Source organism: Phyllosticta citriasiana, assembly GCF_038021145.1.
Source record: "Phyllosticta citriasiana strain CBS 120426 chromosome Unknown IWZ02scaffold_3, whole genome shotgun sequence".
Lineage (NCBI taxonomy): Eukaryota > Fungi > Ascomycota > Dothideomycetes > Botryosphaeriales > Phyllostictaceae > Phyllosticta > Phyllosticta citriasiana.
In genome coordinates this window covers 1,691,700-1,713,581 of record NW_027117280.1, presented here as the reverse complement: position 1 = coordinate 1,713,581, position 21,882 = coordinate 1,691,700, and the positions used below count along the sequence as shown (strand labels likewise).

The 21,882-nt window shown below is 54.3% G+C and overlaps 8 protein-coding genes across 8 annotated transcripts; 6 read left to right on the top strand and 2 right to left on the bottom strand.

The window, feature by feature from the left end:
• Positions 1-377: 377 nt before the first annotated feature.
• On the top strand, positions 378-1,644 carry IWZ02DRAFT_430957 (uncharacterized protein; the record flags this gene model as incomplete). The annotated part of the gene is made up of 3 exons (XM_066766117.1): positions 378-496; positions 553-1,193; positions 1,241-1,644. 3 exons carry the CDS (start codon positions 378-380, stop codon positions 1,642-1,644), a joined length of 1,164 nt encoding a protein of 387 aa, XP_066625449.1.
• Positions 1,525-2,292, top strand: IWZ02DRAFT_188405 (uncharacterized protein). Its single transcript, XM_066762380.1, has one exon. It carries the CDS (start codon positions 1,765-1,767, stop codon positions 2,176-2,178), a length of 414 nt encoding a protein of 137 aa, XP_066625448.1. The 5' UTR covers positions 1,525-1,764; the 3' UTR covers positions 2,179-2,292.
• Positions 2,293-4,287: 1,995 nt separating this feature from the next.
• IWZ02DRAFT_514813 (uncharacterized protein) lies at positions 4,288-6,637 on the bottom strand (the record flags this gene model as incomplete). The annotated part of the gene is made up of 4 exons (XM_066770620.1): positions 4,288-5,150; positions 5,209-5,924; positions 5,982-6,254; positions 6,504-6,637. 4 exons carry the CDS (start codon positions 6,635-6,637, stop codon positions 4,303-4,305), a joined length of 1,971 nt encoding a protein of 656 aa, XP_066625447.1. The 3' UTR covers positions 4,288-4,302.
• Positions 6,638-7,602: 965 nt separating this feature from the next.
• Positions 7,603-9,468, top strand: IWZ02DRAFT_188348 (hexokinase-domain-containing protein). The gene is made up of 3 exons (XM_066762379.1): positions 7,603-7,825; positions 7,876-7,949; positions 7,997-9,468. Exons 1-3 carry the CDS (start codon positions 7,720-7,722, stop codon positions 9,392-9,394), a joined length of 1,578 nt encoding a protein of 525 aa, XP_066625446.1. The 5' UTR covers positions 7,603-7,719; the 3' UTR covers positions 9,395-9,468.
• Positions 9,469-9,720: 252 nt separating this feature from the next.
• Positions 9,721-10,791, top strand: IWZ02DRAFT_372996 (armadillo-type protein; the record flags this gene model as incomplete). The annotated part of the gene is made up of 2 exons (XM_066764675.1): positions 9,721-10,214; positions 10,272-10,791. The coding sequence occupies 2 exons, from the start codon at positions 9,721-9,723 to the stop codon at positions 10,789-10,791; spliced, it is 1,014 nt and encodes a 337-aa protein (XP_066625445.1).
• Positions 10,792-10,871: 80 nt separating this feature from the next.
• On the bottom strand, positions 10,872-11,651 carry IWZ02DRAFT_188340 (transcription factor S-II-domain-containing protein). Its single transcript, XM_066762378.1, has 3 exons — positions 11,400-11,651; positions 11,029-11,260; positions 10,872-10,970 (listed from the first exon to the last, which is right to left on the bottom strand). The coding sequence occupies exons 1-3, from the start codon at positions 11,512-11,514 to the stop codon at positions 10,952-10,954; spliced, it is 366 nt and encodes a 121-aa protein (XP_066625444.1). The 5' UTR covers positions 11,515-11,651; the 3' UTR covers positions 10,872-10,951.
• Positions 11,652-11,991: 340 nt separating this feature from the next.
• On the top strand, positions 11,992-18,707 carry IWZ02DRAFT_188327 (uncharacterized protein). Its single transcript, XM_066762376.1, has 4 exons — positions 11,992-12,209; positions 12,341-12,530; positions 12,580-12,713; positions 12,763-18,707. The coding sequence occupies exons 1-4, from the start codon at positions 12,062-12,064 to the stop codon at positions 18,279-18,281; spliced, it is 5,991 nt and encodes a 1,996-aa protein (XP_066625443.1). The 5' UTR covers positions 11,992-12,061; the 3' UTR covers positions 18,282-18,707.
• Positions 18,708-21,372, top strand: IWZ02DRAFT_188328 (glycoside hydrolase). Its single transcript, XM_066762377.1, has 3 exons — positions 18,708-19,652; positions 19,785-20,212; positions 20,299-21,372. Exons 1-3 carry the CDS (start codon positions 19,134-19,136, stop codon positions 21,035-21,037), a joined length of 1,686 nt encoding a protein of 561 aa, XP_066625442.1. The 5' UTR covers positions 18,708-19,133; the 3' UTR covers positions 21,038-21,372.
• Positions 21,373-21,882: the final 510 nt, after the last annotated feature.

Genomic DNA, 21,882 nt, shown 5'->3' with positions numbered 1-21,882 from the left:
TACAGACACAGTACATGGTGCGCTGCAGTAGCGGCTGCGCGACCACAGCACCCGCATGTTGCGAAACACATGGACTATGTTTTTTTTTTTTTCTTTTTTTTTTGTGTCGTCCTCTTTATCGCTCTTAATCTGGTCGCTAGTTGGCTCTAAACAAGTCGCTTGGTCCCCCTGGCCTCGGCTGTCATATGTCACTTGATGTTGCCCTAGGACCAGTGGCGGGGATCCCCCAGACGGTCCAAGCTCCAGTGTGTGGCTCACCTCAACCACGAAACGCGCGCGCGCGCGCTGCTGCTCGGCAAAACTGCCCCGCGTCCAACATTGCATCTCGTCTCTCCGGCACCTGCAGCACATCAACATTTTCTTTCTCTCTTGGCAAAATGTCGACTCAGGAACTGCCTGGCGTGCCCTTTGCCTTGGCTCAAGACCAGCAAAACTTCCGCCTGCTTGAGCTTCCTCAAAATCTGCTAGATCTTCTTTCTTCGCCAAATCCGCCGCTGTAAGCTCCCACTCAACACGTTGACGCCCGCATCTTGTGCTAATGACGTCGGGCAGTCTCCATATAAAGTCCAAGCCCGCTCCGCCCACCAACAATCCCCTAATACAGCAGAAGCAAAACTATGCCGTTCTTTGCACTCCCTCCGAGACATTTCAGCTTCGCCAGGTCCACACTTCAAACTCCGTCTTACTGACCCAGCCCGTCATCTCTCCTGCAAGCCCACATGAAATTCCCGTCCCCGCCATCTCCGCAGTTGCCAAGTGCGGAGCTCTGCTCGAGGTTCAACCCGTTACTGATTCTGCCGTCCCCGTGCTCCGAGATGCCATTACTAGGATCTGGAATTGCGAGCGCTGGGACGGCGATACTGTCGCTGGCTTCAGCGGCGAATCTGTCAAGCGAAACAAACATCAGCTCTTTGCCGACATTCCCTTTTCGGACGAGCAGTGCGAGCAAGCATGGAGAGAAATCTGCGCTTTTGAGCACGAAAACCAACCCGCCCAGCCCACTCTCCCAGCATTGTGGATGTATTGGAAGACCATCTTTTCGACGGCCATTGCAGAAGGGGTCAATCTGACAGCACAGTTCAAGGCTGGCGACTTGGCCAAAACCCTGAAAGAAGAAGAAGGCCTCTGGCCTGCATTGGTGAACGTCATCATCGAGCGTCTTCTGCCTGATGATCAAATTCCAGATGGAGATTGTGAGTTTTTGCTAAACATGCCCGTCGATTGGAGCTGACACGCCCAGGGGCTGTCATCGATCAGTCCAAATGCATTCCATGGGTGGGCAGAAACCTGCTCGCCGCAATGGATTCACATTACAAGACTCCGCGTCCGACAGCAGAATTTCTCGACTTGTGGCGCGATGCGCTGCCCGAATCATGGAGGGAGGACGCCGTTTTGGAGCACATTCAGGTACAGTCTCATTCCTCACTGTCGTCAGTGCATCCACTGACACAAGTGCGACAGGGCGACTACATACTTCCTTCTGATACGACCATTGCATCCAAAACGCGCGCGATGCCAACGTTGCGCGCCGCAACCACCGTCGACACGGGAAGCACATCGGCCAAGGGCCCACGCAAATGGCACGAAAAATTCAAAGCGACTAGGAGGATCGAAGGAAAGTCAAGCGACCCAAACTACAATTGAGAGCAACAAAGTCGACGCTCTCAAGACCTGGTCCCTGTCCTAGACCCTGGGCCTGCTGTGGTTGAAAGGGCGCGGGAAGGGAGGGGACCCCACTTCCCCATTTGTTTACCCTTTGCAGAAATGGGCCTAAGCTGCGACCGACCACTGCGCTTGATGAGCCGCCTCAGCCTGCTACAGGACATGCCGGTTGCTGCCCTGGCTGCGTCTGTTCGTATAGCCCGCATATGCGACTACTCAGAAAAATTTAGCCGCGTCAAAAGAAAACGGTCGTACGGGTCCAGGAAGCATTGCGCGGACCCAATGCTCGTCGACGAATCCTGCCCCGGCACAGTACGTCCCTTCGTCCCGCTCTGTACAATCTTGCACTTGTCGGGCAGATCGATCCAAGCGCGCATGCGACAATGGCCCGCGGCTGGCGGCTGGAGCAACACAAAAAATCGGCCAAATGAAATGCCTCTCGGACCTCGCCGTCGCCGGCGGCGTCGTCGTCGTCGTCGTCAAGTCCACCGCCCCGCCAAGGCGCAGCTGAGCTGATCCAGCTCGGACGGGCACCCCTGCATCCACCATGCGCGCACTTTGGCTGCCGTGGTACCCCGCGCGCTCTTTCTCTATGACTTGCTGGCCGGCTGGCTCTTGGGAGGTAGGTAGCTCTTCACGCACGGGGTCTTGCCTGTCGCACCCGCTGCCCGGCCCCAGGAACAATCTGGTTATTCTTGCTGTCCAAGGTTAGCTCGCGTCTCACTGCACAACGCGGTCGTTGTTGTCACTCAACAAAAAAAGAAAAGAAAAGAAAAATAAAAATAAAAAATAATTCTCCGACCGACACGACACGATACATATAATACCAGCCTTCTTCTTTTCTCGTTGTTTCTTCTTCGACCGCTGCGCTTGATGAGTCGTCGGATGATGCGTGCATGGCGCGACTTGACATAGTGACTGTGTCGCTACACTCTATCCTCTCCCTGCTGTTGATTACCATGTATTTCTTTTGACGACGCGAAAGGCTTGATGAACTTGATAGGCACTCTTCATATCTCTCCCTTCCCATTTCGACATTGCAATCACCCCCATTCATCCGACGCGTGAGGACTTGCCTCCAAAAACATCGATTTCGTCGTGCAACGACAGGCCATACCACACCGACGGACGAGAACCGCAACATCAATCCCTCCCAAAGTCGCTGCGGACGCTTGCGAAACACGTCTTGACTATGCTGCAATGTACAGATGTAGACTCAAGCGCAGAACAGTAGCACACAGTCTGCCTCCCCACCGCCCAATCATCGCCAGCATTCAGACAGCATGTGAGTAGTAAATACCTCTTCGTCTCGCCTCGCCTCTTCTAGATCCAGTCGTCATGGTGGTGCCAAACACGGCTCACGACATGATCCCAAACTCACCTTTCTTCCTTCTTCTCGAAGAGCCTGTTTGATTTCCTCCACTGTCCGTCCTCCAGTATGGTACCCTTCGCTTTTCTCTCGTACAACGTTTCGGTCGTGAACGCTGGCTGGCTGGCTGGCTGGCTGGCTGGCTGGCTGGGTCTTCATCGATTATCCCGCCATGCCATCTCCACATCTACACAGATTTCTATCAGCCACGCATCACCAGCCAGCCATTCATTCATTCATTCATTCCCTCATTCATTCATCCATCCTTCCCAAAAGGGAAGTCTGTTTACAGCCACAGATGTCCATACACACGTACGCGCGTATGCAAGGGACGCAGGGATTTGGTTGCGCAAATGGGGGAAGCGTGAAACGGAAGAATGGGGTGCGGAGGAAAAGGAAGCAAGGGGGACGGACGCATGGGCGAGAGAGCTGAACAGTGGAGGGTGGGAGTCGACTGAGACAATGGCATTGATTGAATTGAATGGTGGGGGGGGGGGGGGGGGGGGGGGGGGCTTGCGCATTCATGACGATAGACGCAGATGGGCATGTTTGCGTAGGGGTTTTCAAGTCTTCTTGAGGTCCTGGTATTTTGTGGGTATTTTGGGGTATTTTGTGAAGAGTACGTATGCGTGTACATGACTTGGGTGTTTGTACAAACTATAAGCATGAAAAGGCGGTAGATGTTCAGAGCTCCTTCGCCCGCCATGCAAAAGACAAGCAGGTGTTTGCATTGCATAAAGATGCAGGCAAAAAAGACGAGCGATCCATGACTTGTGTACCCGAGCATTCGAAACATGTACAGCGCCTGATCTTGTATACAATCAACCGTAGCCCTCGTATCAACATCAGGGTCAGATAGACGCTCGACGATGCCGTGCAAAGCATGCTTCAATCGGTCAAGAAAAATATAGACAACGAAATGGTTCAACGGGAAAAGGAAAAACAAAGAGGTATCTCTCGCGCGCGCTGAAGCTGCATGTAGACCGAATCGCTGAAAGAAAGGGTGTCAAAGGGTATATGTCTGATGGGATGATGTTATGCACCGTGAACGCCGTTTTTGGTGGAACTTTTGCTTTGATCGTGGTGACCGGAGCGACGCAAGGAGTCGAAGATGGGTAGAGTGGATCGAGTCAGCCGTAGTACTGACCAGGGCACATAGCCCAACGCCCCATGATCAGGGGAACGTGCTTGACTGCGAAAGCTTTCTTCATCTTCTTCCCGATTACGTAGCCCGGCGTTGACCATGTAGAAGAGGCAGCCGTCTGGCCCGCCTACATGCGCTCGCCCATGCCCACGTCCGCGTGCTCCGTATCCATTTCAAAGTCGTTAGTGCCAAAGAGTCGCATCAATGCGGGTGGCCATTGCTCAGGGGCAACGGGAGCACCACCCGCCGCCGCCGCCGCCGCCGCAGAAGCAGCAGCAGCAGAAGCGACGCCTGGATGCGGGTGTGAATTCCCCAATGGTACCGCTCCGGTCGGGTCAATCGGGTGCTGGTGGGCCGCCGCCACGCTGGGCGATTGCTGGCTCCCGCCCGGTCCTGCCTCGACGCCCGGTGGTGCGACTTGGTTGGCGTAAAAGCCCTGCTTCGGGAGGAATTGCCAGGAGAGAGAGTCAAGGCGGATACTGTCTTGCGAGAAGAGTGTCCACGATTTGGGGTCGAGCGCTTGCTGCTGAGCCTCCGCCGCTGCTATTGGATTCTGCGTGCTTGAGGGACTCGTCGCTGGACTTCGCAATCTCTGCAGGTCACCCTCAAGGCGCGCTGCGAGCTGGTGTCGAAGGCTTGGGGGAGGCTGACTCGTCGTCCCCAATGTGACTAGATGGCACTGAATCAGATGAAGGTCGTCGGGTTCGCCTGCACCGTCTTCGAGCCCCTGCAACACGAGCAGTGCTGCCCATGTGATCATGACGAGATCCCAGTTGGACCAAATGCCGTGATCGTTACTGTGCAAACGCATGGCGGCGCGGGCCGAGACGAGAAGCTCCTGGCGCTCGCCAAAGGCAATGTTGCGCGCAAACATGTTGAAGCCCCGGGCCGGGTGATAGATGGAGAGCACAAAAAGACGCTGGAGCACGTACTGGCGGAACATTGCCAGATCTGGGTGCTCAATGGCTGACGGCCCTACTCGTTTTGGTTAGTTTCAGTGGTTGTGGCGGAGCGAGATGGAGCCGGGCCGTACTGTTGACGCCGCTGTAGCGCATGAGCCAGTCATCAAGCTGTCTGGCCCAATGCCGAATGACCCCAAGATCAGTCTCGGTAAAAGGCGAGGACGACTGAGCGGCAGCCTCGGATTGACTCTTGAACAAGAATGACCAGATGGTGGGGATCCCGCGACCGGTGAATCTACTAAGGCCAATGTGCATCATTTGCGACAAATGATCATAAGGGTCGCCCCCTGAACTTTGCAACTGGAGAAGCGAGTCCAGCGGTGCCTTTCGGGGCAAAATGGGGAAGCTCATATTCAAAGACGCGTGCTCCAGATCGATGATTTGGAGCCCCCGGAAGAGACCTAGCCATTCCCGCGACCTATCATCTATCCTCGCAGGACAGTGATCAAGCAAAAGGCGATAACCGACTGAGATCCAAATTCCAGTCTCTTTGATAAAGGCTTCACAGACCAGCCCAGCAAGGATCAAGCCAAGCACGTCTTGGAAAGCCCGTTGTTCTCCACTGAGCGGGTCGTCGTTAGGCCTGGCAGTGGCGGCGGAAGGCAAAGATAGATCAGCAATGGCACTGCATGTCAGTATGTAGTAGTCTGGCGCCAAGCAGGCCACGTCCGCCGAAGGGTGGTGGAGGGCCGAGACGTAAAGCACAGAAGCCAGTAGAAGCGGAGTGGGTGACGACAGATCCTGCTTTTTGGAGAGAAAGTGCAGGCCAGGGACGTTTTCGTTGAACCTATGTGGTGGGTAAGGAAGGTTCCAGCCTAGACCCAAGAAAGCCCGGGCTACTCACGAGGTCCACAGTTGACGAACGACGGCGGGCACCCAAACCTTGTCATTCTGGGGCTGTCGAACAGTCTTTTTCAAGCGGAAAACTGCAGGCTGAAGACCGCTGAGTTCCGGTTCGTCAAAGCCGTCGACCTCGGGAATGGTGGAGGGTCCGGGATCCGCAGAGCTACTAGGGGATGACAAAGCGGGAACCTTGGACGACGGGCGTATGCCCAGCAATGCTTCAATCGTCTCCAGACGGCCCAATACAGATGCCGGGTCGTTGGAGGACAGACGTCTATAATTCACGGAGCGCAGGTTGATGGGTTCCCTGATGACGGCGGCCTGGTCCCATTAGCGCGAGACCCTTTCGTTCCGGGGTTTGGTGACATAGATTAGAGCGTGGCCTAAACTCGCAGGCAATGGACTGAGTGCGGCAGCGTTTGCAGACGGATGAGCCGGGCTCGACCTGGCATTTCATCTGATGGGTTCCTATTGTCAATGGTCCCGGTCATTTTTTTTGAAAAGGCGGCGGCGAATGGCACACCTTCTGCCGCCTGCAGTTGACTGTGGCACGCCAGAGTCAGTGCATGGCCGTGTCAGTGGAGTCGCACAGCTCTCACCACATGCTTTGGTGGGTTTTGGGCCGATGAGGATGCTGTCGCCCGAGTTTGACGCCATTGTCCGTTGGAGAAGTCTGGGGTGTGGCGTCTGGCAGTTCCAGGTCCCGCATGAGCCTCTGACCTGCATCCCGTCCCGCCGTCGCTTCCCCGTGCCTCGCTCATCTGCACTCAGGGGCCTTGTGCCCTGCCGTACAGCTACGGCGCACGCTTCAGCCCAGTTCTGCAACAAGCGCCGGTCATCTTGAATGCTTCTTCCAATTCCAAATCGATGTCGAGACTCCGGTGAGACGGACGGGTCCTTTTCGTCTGGATGCTAAACATCTGACCGGACAGTTCCCGTCGTGCCCTGCCATTTTCGCTTGCACAAGAGCCTCATGGTCGAATGCAGAAGCTTGCTGCGACGACGCTACTCCTCACGGTGTCGTCGGTACTACTTGGTGATGCGTGGCCATCTGCCGGCAATGTTTGAACGCCACAGCCCCTCCAGGCGCGCGTGCAGCCGTCTCGCGCCTCGCCGGCGCGCGAAGCGGCAATCCTTCTCCCTCTTTCTCCGAAGCATGCGAAATGGAGAATCCTCATCTTTTTCCTGATCATCTTGATCCGATCTACTCACGGTACCCACCTACCTTTATGCTTAAAACAACATGCAGTTGCGAGCTACGGCCGAGGGGTCTGGTGCTCCTCAGATACGCATTTGCCGCGAACATGTCCTCCTATCTAGTAAGAAATTTCGCATCCATCTTTTTCCACTCATGACGCAACCAGTCATTGTGCGCGTCAATCTGTGTTTGCTCGCTCGACAGAGTTCCAAATCATGCCCGAGGACGCCCACCTTCGCCGGACTCGGCGAACCGGCCAAACCGGCAATCGGACCCGAGAGACCCGGCGGCCTCTATGGAGCCTAACCACACGAAAAACACATGTGCCTCCTCCATTTGATCGAGCCAAGTCCGACGCGCTTCCGCGACGGCGAAACGGGACAATCTTTGCGACTGAGATTGAACACTGCGTAAGCGGGCCTCCTTTTCCGCACTGGCTGCTGCAGTCGCTGGCTTGCCACGCAGATATTTGAAAGTCATCATGCCTCGGGCCCGGCCCTGCCGCGCTCAATCACCAGCCTTCTTGTCGGCAGGCTGAATCATGGCCATATCTCCATTGGCAGCAGAGGCCCGGGCAATCGCTGCAGAATTTGATTTTGGTACTGAACGTGTAAGAAAAGCGGTAAAGCATTTCGTGCGGCAATTTGGTATACCACACCAACTTTTTATTCTCGACTTTCAAGCTCACTCTGTGCAGGTGATGGATTGGCCAAAGATGGAGACACCATGATACCGTCCTATGTTACTGCTCTACCCGTTGGTTCAGAAAAGGTGCGTACTCATTTAACTGTCTGCAACCAAGCTCTAATCCCACCTAGGGCATCTGTCTTGCTGTGGACATAGGAGGCACCAACCTCCGGGTCTGTAGCGTTGAGTTGCACGGTGACAGGACCTTCACCATCAAACAGAACAAAACAACCATTCCCCACAATATCCGGGTGGAATCCACGGCCCAAGATCTCTTTGGATTCCTTGCAGAGCAAGTTGAAATATTCCTGCGAGACAACTACGGCAGCTCTGTCCAAAATGCTCGATCACTTCCAAAAAGCGACCATCTGCCTCTTGGATTCACTTTCAGCTTTACCTTCAACCAAACTGCCATCAACCGCGGCACTTTGATTCGTTGGGACAAGGGCTTCGATGTTCCTGGGGTTGTTGGCAAAGACGTCATCTTGTTGCTCCAAGACGAGATAAATGAGCGAAGCCTTCCAGTCCGAGTCACGGCCCTAGCAAACGACACTGTTGGGACTCTCATGACAAGGTCGTACACGTCCCCCGGCGGCCACAAGTGTATACTCGGCGCAGTGTTTGGTACGGGCACCAACGGAGCCTACGTCGAAAAAGCGTCCAATTTTGAACGACTGGGGTCCAAGAAGTCACCATCAGGAGAGATGATGGTCAATACCGAATGGTGCTCCGTTGACGATGAGCTCGTCGTCCTTTTGAAAAACTCGTACGACGATGCAGTTGACAAGACAAGCACAAATCCTGGCTACACCATGTTTGAGAAGCAAGTAAGCGGGTATTACCTTGGCGAGCTGTTCAGACTCGCGCTTTTAGACCTGCTGGACAGGACAAATCGCCAAGGCTCTCTTGCCACTTTACAATCCAATTCCGTCTTGCTCCAGGTCTCTGGTATTGAGACGTCGACCTTGAGCACAATCGAAGGCGACTTGGACCCAGCCCTGGGGGCAACCCGCCAATGTCTCCACGAGCAATTAGGAGTTTTGCATGCGACTACTGAACTTGCCGAGGCGGTGAAAATCATCGTTCATGCAATCGGTCTCAGAGCAGCAAGGCTGAGCGGCGTGGCGATTGCTGCCGTGATACTCAAGTCCGAGTGTCTTGCGCAAGCAGAATCTCACTTTGACATCGGTGTCGAAGGATCCTTGGTTGAATACTATCCCGGTTTCGAACAACACATACGCGGCGTACTGAGGGAAATCCCTGAGATTGGTCACCAGGGTGAGGAGAGGATTCACATGGGGCTGGCCAAAGACGGCGGCGGTGTCGGCGCTGCGCTGATTGCCATGGTTGCTGACAAGGAGAAGGAGGCCCGCAAGTATGAGAGAATGGTAAGTAGCGAATTTGGAAGCGTGAAGGGGAGAGACACGGCGCAGATGATTGACTTTCCCATCAAGGGTGCTTTGCCTGACCCAGCGAGCATTGCGAACGCGTACACCCAGATACCCGTAGCTGCAGCAAGCTCTTCTTGATACTTTCAGGAAGACACTACCCCTCTCTATATACGCTTGATTAGTTCATATTCAAATTTTAGACATCTTGTCCACTTTCTCCAACCCAACTGTTGCTCGCCTAACTCCCACTTACCCGGAAGAGCAAGGATCCGCTGTGCTGGGTGGGCTCCCCACGCGGCGGGCGGCCGACCCCGCCGCGCATCAACCATCGGCGCCGATGCCTGGAATTTTTCCCACATTCAGGCCATCACGGTGCTGCATCAACACCACGACCAAGCCCAACCACCTCACTTCTCGCACCACTTTTCCTATTCTCTCCCGGTCCACTGCACGAAACACGCAGCATGACGACGGCGCCCGCAACCAACGGCGCCACCACGGCAGACCCCACGGTCGCTGCGCTGCGCAAAACCATCACGTCCGAGTCAGAGCCGCTGGCGCGGCGATTCCGCGCGCTCTTCTCGCTCAAGCACCTGGCGTGCATGACGCCCGCGACGCCGCAGACGCTGGCGGCCATCGATGCCATCGCAGCCGCCTTTGCCTCGCCCAGCGCGCTGCTCAAGCACGAGCTGGCCTACTGCTTGGGCCAGTCGCGCCACGAAGCCGCCGTGCCTTACCTGCGCCAGGTCCTTGAAGACAAGGCCGAGGACGCAATGTGCAGGCACGAGGCGGCCGAGGCTCTGGGCGCGCTGGGCTATATTGACAGCTTGGACTTGCTGAAAGGCTTGCGCGACGACCCCAATGAGGAAGACGTCATTCGGGAGACGTGCGACATTGCTGTGGATAGGATTGAGTGGGAGCATTCCGACGAGAGAAAGAAGGAGCAGCTCAAGCAGAGGTATGTGTGCAGTATGCTGTGCGAGGACTTGTATTTGCTGACAGTTGTTTGTTCCAGTGACTTTGCCTCCATCGACCCTGCGCCGCCCATGCCCCACGAAACCAAGGAGCCGACCATTGAAAACTTCGAACAGACGCTGTTGGATACCAAGCTTCCTCTCTTCAAGCGCTACCGCGCCATGTTCGCCCTCCGCGACCTGGCGTCTCCTCCCGACCTGCCTACCGCCGTTCCTGCCATCAAGGCTCTCGCAAAGGGTCTGAAAGACCCCTCTGCCCTGTTCCGCCACGAAATCGCATTTGTCTTTGGCCAGCTTTCCCACCCCGCATCTATTCCTGCTCTGGTCGAGTGCCTGGGCGACCTCAAGGAGGCCAGCATGGTGCGCCACGAGGCTGCGGAGGCTCTTGGCAGCCTGGGTGAGGAGGAGGGCGTTGAGGACATTCTCAAGAAATTCCTCAACGATCCCGAGCAGGTCGTCAAGGACAGCATCGTCGTTGCTCTTGACATGGCCGAGTTTGAGAGGAGTGGCGAGGTCGAGTACGCCATTGTTCCTGGCAACGAGGAGCCCGTCGCGGCTTGAGAATGTGGGACGATTTGGATGGGTACAAAAAGGTGGCGTTTTGGGTTAGCATGTTATAGATGGAGAAAAGGTCGTGAGCATAAGTGTGTCTGGTGGTGGGTTCCCCTGTATGAAGCTTGATACCATGACAAAAATGGCAACGAAGAAACGGCAATGGCATTTAGTTGTTGGTGTTCCACCTGCAAAGGAAGCTTTGGTCAGCCTGCGACTGTGACATGATCTCTCCACGCAACTTACTTGTGACCACATTCGCAAGTGTAGAAGACTGTTGTGCCTTCATCTGCACTGCGCAACTGCTGCGTGTAGAATCTGACCTCTTCCCTCCCACACTTCTCGCACGTCTGGTTGATGACTGCGTCTGTTTGCATGTTGTCCTCGGAAAGCTGCTGGACCTCGGAGCGCTTTGCGCGGAGCGACGACGGGAAAGATGACGGCTTCGAACGAGTGACGATGCTCTTCGCGGCAGTGTCTGGATCAGAGGTGAGCTTGAGTCTGCTGGGCTCGGGGGCAGCGCATTCGAGTGGCATGTGGTTGGGGCATTGGAGAGTGGAAAATCGAGGAAATGGAGACGCGGGAAATCTGACTGCCTGCAGCGTAAGAGCGCGTACCTTTGCATTGCGCTCCACAGACTTCACAAATCAAGACGGCATTTTCATTGCCAGTGCTACCATCGAGCAGGTTACCGCAATCGGTGCAAAAGACGAGGGATCCAATGGCAGACATGGCGCGCAAATGACGAAGCTTCTAGTGGGTGATCAGTGTCAGCGAGAAGTGCTGGAGCAGATGCGCCGAGTATAAACAAAGGTCGAGGAAAAGTTGGGCAGAGGGAGGAGGATTTGTTCCGCGGCGACAGGGATTTTTGCGGCTGGTTCGTAGGGCTGAGCACGGCGACTGGACGGCGGCGCGTTGATCGCGTCTGCGTAAACTGCACCGTTTCCTACGCAACTCCACGCCATCGTCGCGCCGCCTCCGACCTGTGCTGCCTGGACCACTTTGATTCGAGTCGCTCTCGCCTCCGATAGCTGCTCGATGCCTCAAATGGCTCCCCAGCAATCCTTCTGACCGCCGCGTCCCGCAACCGTCCCGCATCCTCGCCGCCGACGTCTCCAAGCCAGCCCAAGCTGTCGAACAGCCCATGCCGACATCACCGCCGACCACCTAGGTACGCAGCGCATTGTACCCGTGATCGCGCTCCGGCTGGGACACACTTCGAGGTTGAAGGGGCGTGCCTGCACTTCAAAAAGCGGTTGGGAACCGTTCCGCAGAAATCATGGAAGGAACAGACGGCGGGCCTGCAAACGGGGCGTGGCAGGTCCCAGACCAAAATGCTACGCAGCTTCCCATGCGGCCGAGACTCCCCACAGTCGAAGACGCTCTGAAATTCTCTCCCTTGACGTCTATTGTTCCTTTTCACCCTGGTACGTCACTTTGTTCACTTCCTCTTCTCCAACTACACACCGGGACGCCAAACCAAGCACTTGTCAGATGCTGCCGTCATGCCACACTTCACAACGAATTGGGAAGGCGCATTCACTCACACTGCCTATAGACATAATACCTTTACCATCCACCCATCCACCGCCTCCATCCGACGTCCTCTCTGCCAATGAACGAGTGAACCAACGAAGGGAGCTCGACTCGCTAAACGCTGAAGCGTCGAACCAGCCAACCTCTGTTCGCATTGAGCAAACTTTGAAGCAGCTTCAGCATCTTTTGCGACCAAATGATTTGACTGAATAGTGAGGTCATCCTTCTGGAACTCTGCCGCATGTGTTGACAATCAGACAGCAAGTTCAAGAGGCCTTCCGGATACCAGTCTGCCCCGCAAGAAGACTCTAACGGCACTCCTCTCGCATCAACTAGTCCAGAAATCGGTCCTTTCTCAAAGATGGTCGTCAACAATATCAAAGTTCCCTTCATATGTAGGTCAAGGTTTGCCTTCTTGTGGAGGGTCTGCTAAACTGCCGAAAGACCCGAGTCCCCCTTCGCCGCCGCCATCCAAGAAAAAGGAAGCCATCAAGAAGCCCGAACAGGTCCAGGGCAAAGGGCAGCGCACCTCGACGCCTCTTCGACCCGATCAGAAGCAGGCCAACTCTCACGCAGTCCGTCAGAACAATTCCATTTCGCCACAAGCATCCTTTCAGCAACCCCCGAATAAGTCCACGCCTGCTCCTCCACCACGGACTCACTCCCACAGCTCCTCGCATCACAATTCAGGAGTTTCTGTGGTCATACCTGCGCACAGCTCCCGAAATGTTCCTCCCACGACTCAATCATCGCAGTCGCCTGCTCCGACTCCTTCTGCGCCTCGTGGAGACACCCAAAAGACGCCTAGTGCAAGCGTCAGCGTCGTAATACCTGGACTGCCACCGTCTTCTCAGAAAGAGGATTACCAAACTTTTCCGGATGAGGACATTCTTCTACAGGAACAGGAACAGGAACGGGAACGGCAACAAGAACAGGTCAAAGCTCAACAGAGAAGGTTTCCTGCGGGCCCATCTGTGATCATACCGGGTCTGCCACCGTCGTCTCAGAAAGAAGAATATAAGCATTTCCCGGAAGCGGATGCGAGGGCTCTGGCCGGTGACACCGGCCCGTCGAAAAAGCGCAAACGGGAGGATGACGACGAGGAGGATGAACGTGCGCTTGCCCTGGTGCGAGACCAAAGAGCCAAGGCCGAAGCTGCTGCACAGAACCTCAATGCGCTGATTGGGGATATCTTTGAAGCCGAGGATCAAATGCAACCTGACTCTGCGGGAGACGTTTCTTCACATAGTGTCCACTACTTCATGCGCAGCTATGGCGATAGCGATCTTCCTTTCCTGTCCTCTCAGATTCAGTCGCGGCTCGATACCGCCATGCACAAGGTCATCTCGGCCAAGGCCTTTGGCAAGATCCAGGTCGACAGTCTGAGCCGCCTTCAGAAACTTTGCGAGGGAGCGGTTGGCTCCGTTGCAGGCCTGTCGCTCACGCTTGGTGTTGATTGGTCTGAAAATGACATTGAGGAGTGGGTGGGTCGCTTGCAAAAGGCCGAGCATGGTCTTCAGGCGGCGAGAATTCTCCTCAGAATCATGGCTGCTGGACGCGAAGAGAAGCAGCTTTACTCCGAGGACCTTCTCTCAAATGTAATTGAAGCTCTCAAACACGTCTTGGACACATGCCTCATTCCTGTCATCGAGACTCGGAATTCGGAATCGAGCAGCGTTGCTTTCACAATCTACATGGTCCAGAAGAAGTCTCTTGCTGCGCTCCTGACGATGGCCGGAAAGGTCCTGCGGCTTCTATCAGAGCTCATCACCAAGACCGACGTCTCTGAGAGCGCCATTACTGCAGTCGAGTTTCTTTCGACAACCCTCATCTTCGTTGAAAATGCACACATCGAGAAAGAGTCGGCTCTTGGAATCCAGAAATGCGAAGGAATCCGGAGGATCGCCATGGACGTGCTGGCCAAAATCTTTGCGCGTTACCCAGATCAGAGGACTTTCATCTTCGACGAGATTCTTACGTCTTTGGAAAAGCTTCCCGTCACTCGACAGAGCGCGAGACAATTCAAAATGGCTGACGGCAAGCCGATTCAGCTTGTCTCGGCCTTGCTCATGCGATTGATTCAGACAAGCGCAACTCGTACGATCAGAGATACCCACAAGGATATACCAGGCCTTCGCGTCGATGAAGAGGTGGACGACGACGCGTCGCCAGCAGCTCCAAGATCGCCGCCGGATCAATCTGGGGTCATTGACATGGCTGATGCATCAGGAATGGACTATGACGAGTCGATTCGCGAGCTTAGCAGTATGATGACGCCGCTCTTCGAAAACGCGCAGAAAAGCACTCGTTACGTTGTCAACTTCATGGTCCAAAGAGCTATGACAGCAACGAAAACGGGTGATCAGCCCTATCGCAATCTACTGGACATCTTCACCGAGGACTTTTTGAGCGTGCTAGGTCACCCTGACTGGCCAGCTGCTGAACTGTTGCTCAGAACACTCCTGACCAACATGATTGGCCTCGCAGAGAATGACAAAAGCTCTGCTCCATCGAAGACCATGGCTTTGGACGTCATGGGCCTCCTTGGCTCTGGCATATCTGATCTGCAGCTCCACGTGAAAAGTGCAATCAAGAGTATGGACACCTCGGAATCAGAGATTGCAAGAAAAATTATACAGATCGCAGAAGACGTTATGGACGACAAATTCGAGGATTTGGAACTTCTCGAGTTCGATGGCCCATATCGAGTCGTCTTGGAGTACCTCGAAGTTAGGGACATCGACGATCCTCAGCTTCAAAGTGCGAAAGGTTACCATGCAACCCAATGGGCAAAGGAAGTTCACGCGTTCATGGACAAGGACCAAGACGAAAGTTTGCGCCCCGAACTTGCCATCCAGCTGAGAAATATTCTTTCAGATCCATCTTGGCTCCAACAGGAATATGACTTTGAGCGTGTCCTCACTGCTCAGGGCAACCTTGCTGGTGCCATCGTTGCCCTCAGATTGCCTTTCTGCAAAGCACTCAAGAGAATCATCGGCATTCTCTTGAGCGCAATGACAAGTGACCAGGCCACGGTCAAGAGCAGAAGTTTGAAGAGCGTCGTCCAGCTTTTGGAAAAAGATCCTTCAATCCTCAGGAACGGCAACTACATTATCAACCAGATTCTGCGATGCTCTGCTGATCAGTCGCCACTTGTGCGAGATTCTGCTCTTGGCCTTCTTGGAAAGTGCCTGCAGTACAAGCCTTCTCTCGAGGGCGATGTGTGCGACAGAATAGTCGCACGATCTCACGACGCGGCCATTGGTGTTAGAAAGCGCGCGATGAAGCTTCTGAAAGATGTTTACCTGCGAAACAAGTCCAAGGATATCAAGACGGCGATTGCGGAAGCTCTTTTGTTGCGTATCAAAGACTTGGATGAGAGCGTGGCTGAGCTTGCGAGAACGACTTTTGAGGAGATATGGTTCGCTCCATTCTACGGCACAAGCACCAAGGACGCCGCTCAGTCAAAGCTAGAACTGTCCAACCAGGTCACTCTCCTTATCAAAACGGTCCAGCGCGGTGAGACCGTTTTGTCGGTACTTGATGGGCTGCTGGAAACTGTCTTATCCAACAGTTCAAAAAATGCCTCGGCCAATTTTAACGTCTGCAAGAACATGGTTGCCCTCATGTTTGACGGGGTCATTGACAGTACCGATCTTCCTGAGAGCCCTGCACAGGTCCACATAATGCAGACCTTGACGGTCTTTGCCAAAGCAAGCCCGAAACTCTTCACGGCAGACCAGCTGCAGACCTTGCAGCCATATGTTCAGAATCTGACCAACACCGACGACCTCCTCATATACCGTTCCGTCATCGTCATCTTTCGCCATACCTTGCCTTCTCTTTCTACTCTCCAAAACACTTTCCTCAAAGCCGTCCAGGATGCTTTGCTTGCGAGCGTGTCAAAACTCGGCAAGATGGAACTCAATGAGGTTGCACAATGCCTTTGGATTATCGATGGGGTACTCCAAAATACCGAGCGATTAGTACGCATGACCATCTCCGTCATCAACGGTGTGCATACTACCAAGGACACGGACTGGAGCAATGAAGATCAAAAGGTCGTGCAAGCCATGAACCGCGTCAAGCGCTACATGATGATTGCCGGCTACTTTGGCAAGAGCTGCAATTTCGACAACCACGTCGGCGCCTTCAAAGAAAGGTTTCCCTGGTGGAAGGGGAACTCGGTTGCAGGCCTCATCGTCGAAGTGCTGCGTCCATTCACTCGCCAAAAGGTTCCGGAGCAGCTCAGAGAGATGGCTTTCGAGAGCATCGGTCTCATTTGCCAGGAATGGCCGACCCAATTCCTCCGTGCAGACGTGACGACGTCGTTTGAATTGGTGTTTCACAATCGGGAATCCAAGCTTGAGCAAATCGTCCTCACCACTTTCAAGAGCTTCTACGCGAAGCAGGAGAGGAGGTCCGAGACTGGTGCAAACATCAAGGTTGGCGAAGGTGCCGCTCGTGGCTCCGAACGTCTGCAAGTCTCTCTTGTTGCGAGCGATGACGATGGTGCCTGCAGTGGCATCGCGCAACGTTTCCTCCAGCATATCATTCGCATCGCATTGGAACCGGACCAAGCCATTGCACTGATAGCTACGCAAGTCATTGCCAGCATCAATCGACAAGGATTAGTGCATCCCAAGGAGTGTGGGCCGGCTCTTGTTGCTCTCGAGACATCAACGCACCCTCTGATTGCGGACATTGCTTTTCAAGAACATCGGTCGCTGCACCACAAACATGAAAGCATGTTTGAGAAGGAGTACATGAAGGCCGTGCAGCGTGCATTTGATTTTCAAAGAGAAATCTTCAACGATACGCATGGCGCAACGACTCAGCCTTTTGCATCCAAACTACGCCCACTGTTCGAAGTCTTGAAGACAGGCAATCCCAAAGTTCGCAGGAAGTTCTTGCTCAATCTCTCGTCGAAGGTCAATTACGATTTCTCAAAGGCCGACTACTCTCAAGACATCCCAGAGCACCTGCTATTCGCACGCTTTTGTCTTGAGAACCTGGCTTTTTTTGAATATGTGCGAGTCGATGAGTTGCTCGCCCTCCTGAGCAACCTGGAGAAGATTTTCAGCAACACGGGCACTCCAGTTGCACACGCAATTGAAACGGATGTCCTCAAGTACCGCCTCGATGAAGCCGCACCTGTCCCTTCAATCGAACAGCCTCCAAATCAACATGTGCAGCAGCCCATCGAGCAGCATGCCAATCACGCCTTCCCGCAACTCCAAGAGCCCGCTGGCCAGCCTCCCGTACAGCCTCCAGCACAGCCTCCAACACAGCCTCTTCCGCAGCTCGCCGAGCCGACAGCGCCTGGGTTTGAGCAAAACCATGTGGCCTCTCAACCGCAAGAGCCTGTGCCTGCGATCGAGCATGAGCCAGAAGTCAGTGCCGAACGTCTCAGGCACTTGACTGTATGCTCGATCATCCTGACCATGCTATGGGAGACGCGCACACATCTTCGTCGCTATTGGGGTCTGCAGAAGCAGCGGGAAGGACAAGCCAAGGGCGGTAATGCTGATCACAAACCTTCGGTCAAAGACCTGAACAAGGCGCCGAACCGCACTCCCGGCGTCACGGGCGACAAGTTTTGGGAGCGCCTGACCAGCGTGATGGCATCTCTGGAGAGCACGGAGAAGATGAAGGAGCAGTGCAAGGCATTTGCCGAGCTACTCAGCATTGACAACGAATTGAAGGTTGCAAGCGAAGATGATGACGAAGCAGAGCGTGCTGCGGCAGGCTATCAGACGCCAGACGAAGATGACGATGAAAGTCAAGGGGGAAGCCAACCTCCCAGTGGTAGAGGCAGAAAGAGAAAAGGTTCTGTTTCCATGTCCGCCACTCCGAAGAAGCGGAAGAGCGGCGGTGGCCAGCGAGGTAGACCGAGAAAAAATGCTGCAGGACGTCGGGGCAGCACTGTCAGCAGAGACGATGACGCTGACGCCTGGGATTGAGGCTATGCAGCGAAACATGTTCGCTGATATCCACATAAGATGATTTTGGCTTCATTTTGCTTTTTCATCTACCACGCCCCTGCCTTTGCGTTGGCGCACACTCTCAACCGTATTCTTACAAGAAACTGCGAGGAATGAATCAACCGAGGTTTGACGGGAAGAATAGCATCTTCATAAAGTTTGCATTTGCTTGCGGGTTTGCATTTTGGGGACGAGCTACCGCATACCTTTAACAACAATTAGCTACAGAACACAGCATATCCCCGCGGCAAGAGCTCCAATGACGTTTCTCAATCCCCTACGGCCAACGTGTTGTTTGCTTCGGAGTTGACAGATCCTTGACATGCCGTAACCATACCCCGCATACAACGCCATCCTTGGCTACTATGCTAGCGGATGAGTCGTGTCCTTTGAACGTCTCCGCATACCGAAAAACGCTACAGGGATGATACTCAGGGACTAGCTTGGCGGCCCAGTCTGCCGTTTGGGTTATACTAGTACAGATAGGTCCGCCCATTGCACATAGCTGGCGGTTCGCTTCGCACCCGTGCTAAGCTTTCTCGACAATGGGAAGTGGTCCTGCAATACAGCATCTTAATTTGTCCCCAGCAAGGCTTTAGCCGTAGCCATTACCCATTTCACCTACCCAGTGGAGTTCCGGAGAGTCCGAGTTATTGCGATAACGCCCTTGGAAAAGCTTAACCCTCTTGTCTAGCACACACAAGGCGAACATGTCTCCTCCACCGCAACTTATGCTTAAGTATTGCCTATTACTACCGGAATAGGGTGGTGGCATAGTCTTTCGTTTTCTTGTCCAGCCCTCGGTCGTTCGACTCCAAATTGCAAGCCAAGATGCACAAAGCAACATTCATTGCGCTCGCTGCGTCGTCAGTGTCGGTCGCTGCCGGTCTTTCTGGGCCCGAATTTCGCCAACTGGTTCCAAGAGAAGCTCAACTCAAAGCGGATGATCCTCTTCCAGGACCTCGACGGGGAAGTTTCGACCCCGTTCCCCCTGAACAGACTGAGGAGGAGAAGAGCCGCGCGGGCGAAATCAAGGACGCGTTCAAGAACGCTTGGGACGGCTACTTCAAATACGCTTTTCCTCGAGACGAGCTCCGACCCGTGAACAACTCGTTCCTCAACGAGTACAACGGATGGTCATTGACGCTGGTGGACGCGCTCGACACAGCTGCGCTGATGGGCTTCGACGACCTTGTCGCGACCAGTCTGGACTACATTCCGTCGATAAACTATTCGCGTGACTCGACCGACAAGGTTTGCAGCCTGTTCGAAACCAACATTCGCCATATCGGCGGTTTGCTCGCAGCACACGAGCTCTTCACGGGGCCGCTGGCCAACCTCGCAACGAACGTAAGTTAATCCCGTTGTCGTGGCAGTTGCATCGTCAATTTTTTCTGTCTTTCCCATGGTCGCCGCGACCCCCGTACTCCACGCAAAGCTTAACAATGATCCACAACCTAACCTTAAATTACTTGACCCCAGAAATCCGAACAAGTCGCTGCGCTGTTGACGCAAGCCCAAGCCATTGCCGACACGCTTAAGTTCGGCTTCGAAACGCCCACCGGCATCCCGCAGAATGATTTGTACATCAACAATCGCTCGACGGATAATAGCACCGACAATAATGTTGCACAAGTCGGCTCGCTGGTGCTCGAGTGGACCCGCCTCAGCGATTTGCTCGGCAAGGACGAGTACGGCAAGCTTGCACAAAAAGGCGAGCAGTATCTGCTCAAACCGCAGCCGCCTAGTGGCGAGCCGTATCCCGGTCTGATTGGCATTGAGATAAATATTACAACCGGCAGATTTACGCGGGGTTTGGGCGGCTGGGTTGGTGGTGTGGATAGCTTTTATGAGTATTTGATGAAGATGTGGATTTACGACCAAGACAGGTTCTCGTTCTACAAGGACCGGTAAGTTGCGACAAAGCCGTTCCCGCCCACCTCTCCCCAGAATATTCTGCTGGGTGCAAAGGGATTTCTCACTGACGCGCCATCAGATGGGTCACAGCGGTCGAGTCCTCAATCAAATACCTGGAGTCGCACCCCTCGTCTCGCCCCGACCTCACCTTCCTCGCGCTGCACAACGAATCGCGCGTCGTGGGCTACAGCCAACACCTCGCCTGTTTTGCGGGCGGCAACTGGATACTCGGCGGGCTGGCACTCAAAGAGCCGCGCTACGTCGACTTCGGACTGCGCCTCGTCGACGGCTGCGCCGCGACCTACAACGAAACCGAGACGGGGCTGGGACCCAGCATCTTCCGCTGGGATCCCGTCGGCACGCCGCCCGAGTCGACCAAGGTGCCAGCCAACCAAACGGCCTTCTACCGCCGCGCCGGCTTCTGGATCGTGAGTCCCGGGTACGGGCTCGGCCCGGAGGTGGTCGAGAGCTTCTACCACGCGTGGCGCGTGACGGGCGACAAGAAGTACCAGGAGCTGATCTGGGGCGCTTTCCAGGCCATCAAGGAGTTCACCAAGGTGGGCAGCGGGTACAGCTTGATCGACGATGTTAATGGCAAGGTGGGAAGCGGCTATGGCAATTATCAGCCTTCGTTCTTTTTGGCGGAGACGCTTAAGTACATGTGGCTGGCTTTCACCCCGCAGAGTCCTGTTCATGTTAGCGGGGTTGAGGGCCCGGAGAGCCAGCAGTGGGTTTTTAACACTGAGGCTCACCCTGTCAGGGTGTTTAAGCCGAGGGACGGTGGACGCAGGCTAAAGAGGGATGTGCTTGAGGAATGAGGGTTGCGTTGCGTTGTTAGATGAGAGATAAGTGGCTGTATTTTCTAATGCGAGGACTTTGGGCCCGGTGCACATGTCCTGCTATCTGTGGGAGCGCCTGGCGCGTTTGCGGTAATACGAAATTTTCTTCCCTCCACTGATGCTACTCTAATGCTAATTTTTAGCGTCAGTAAATTTTGAGTGAAAGGACGTAAGATGGACCGGAGATCATATTAATACACTAGGAGATTATATTCCCTCTTCCCCTACAAGAGAGCCTTAGCTAATAAGGTCTCTAAGTTTCCCTTCCTACTCTAGTTATTTAGACTTAGTATTTCATGTACAAATAGGATTCATGTCAGATGCTGAGGTGAAAAAGTAAGAATTAGACCTCTAAGTAGGGTGTCTAACTAAAAGTTTGGTAATGTGATGAAAACTTCCTGACACTGAAATCCGGTGGAAGACCGCTACGCATCTTGATTGTCAGTACGGTTGGAGTACACCATCTGTGAAAGTCACAGAAAGTTGATCAATAGACACACGTTAGACGGAGTATGGTGAGCTGTTTTGTGTAAGGCTTAAAACCACGCCGAGATAATCAACTAGAGCCTGTAATTATGCGTTGCCAAACCATTGGGCGGGGACTGAAGCGACGCCCTTCAAACGATTCGCAATTTGTGCAAACATACATGTTCATTCAAATCCAGAATGCAGGAAGGGATCCGGGGGGGGGCCGTGGTCTTTGAGCCGCAAAGTAGAGAAGCACATGCCACAAATCTGCGGGATACCGATTGGTCGATTGGGCCACGATTTTCAGTAAAACCCCTGAATGCGTTCCAAGTCGCTTGTCTGTACTATTTATTGGG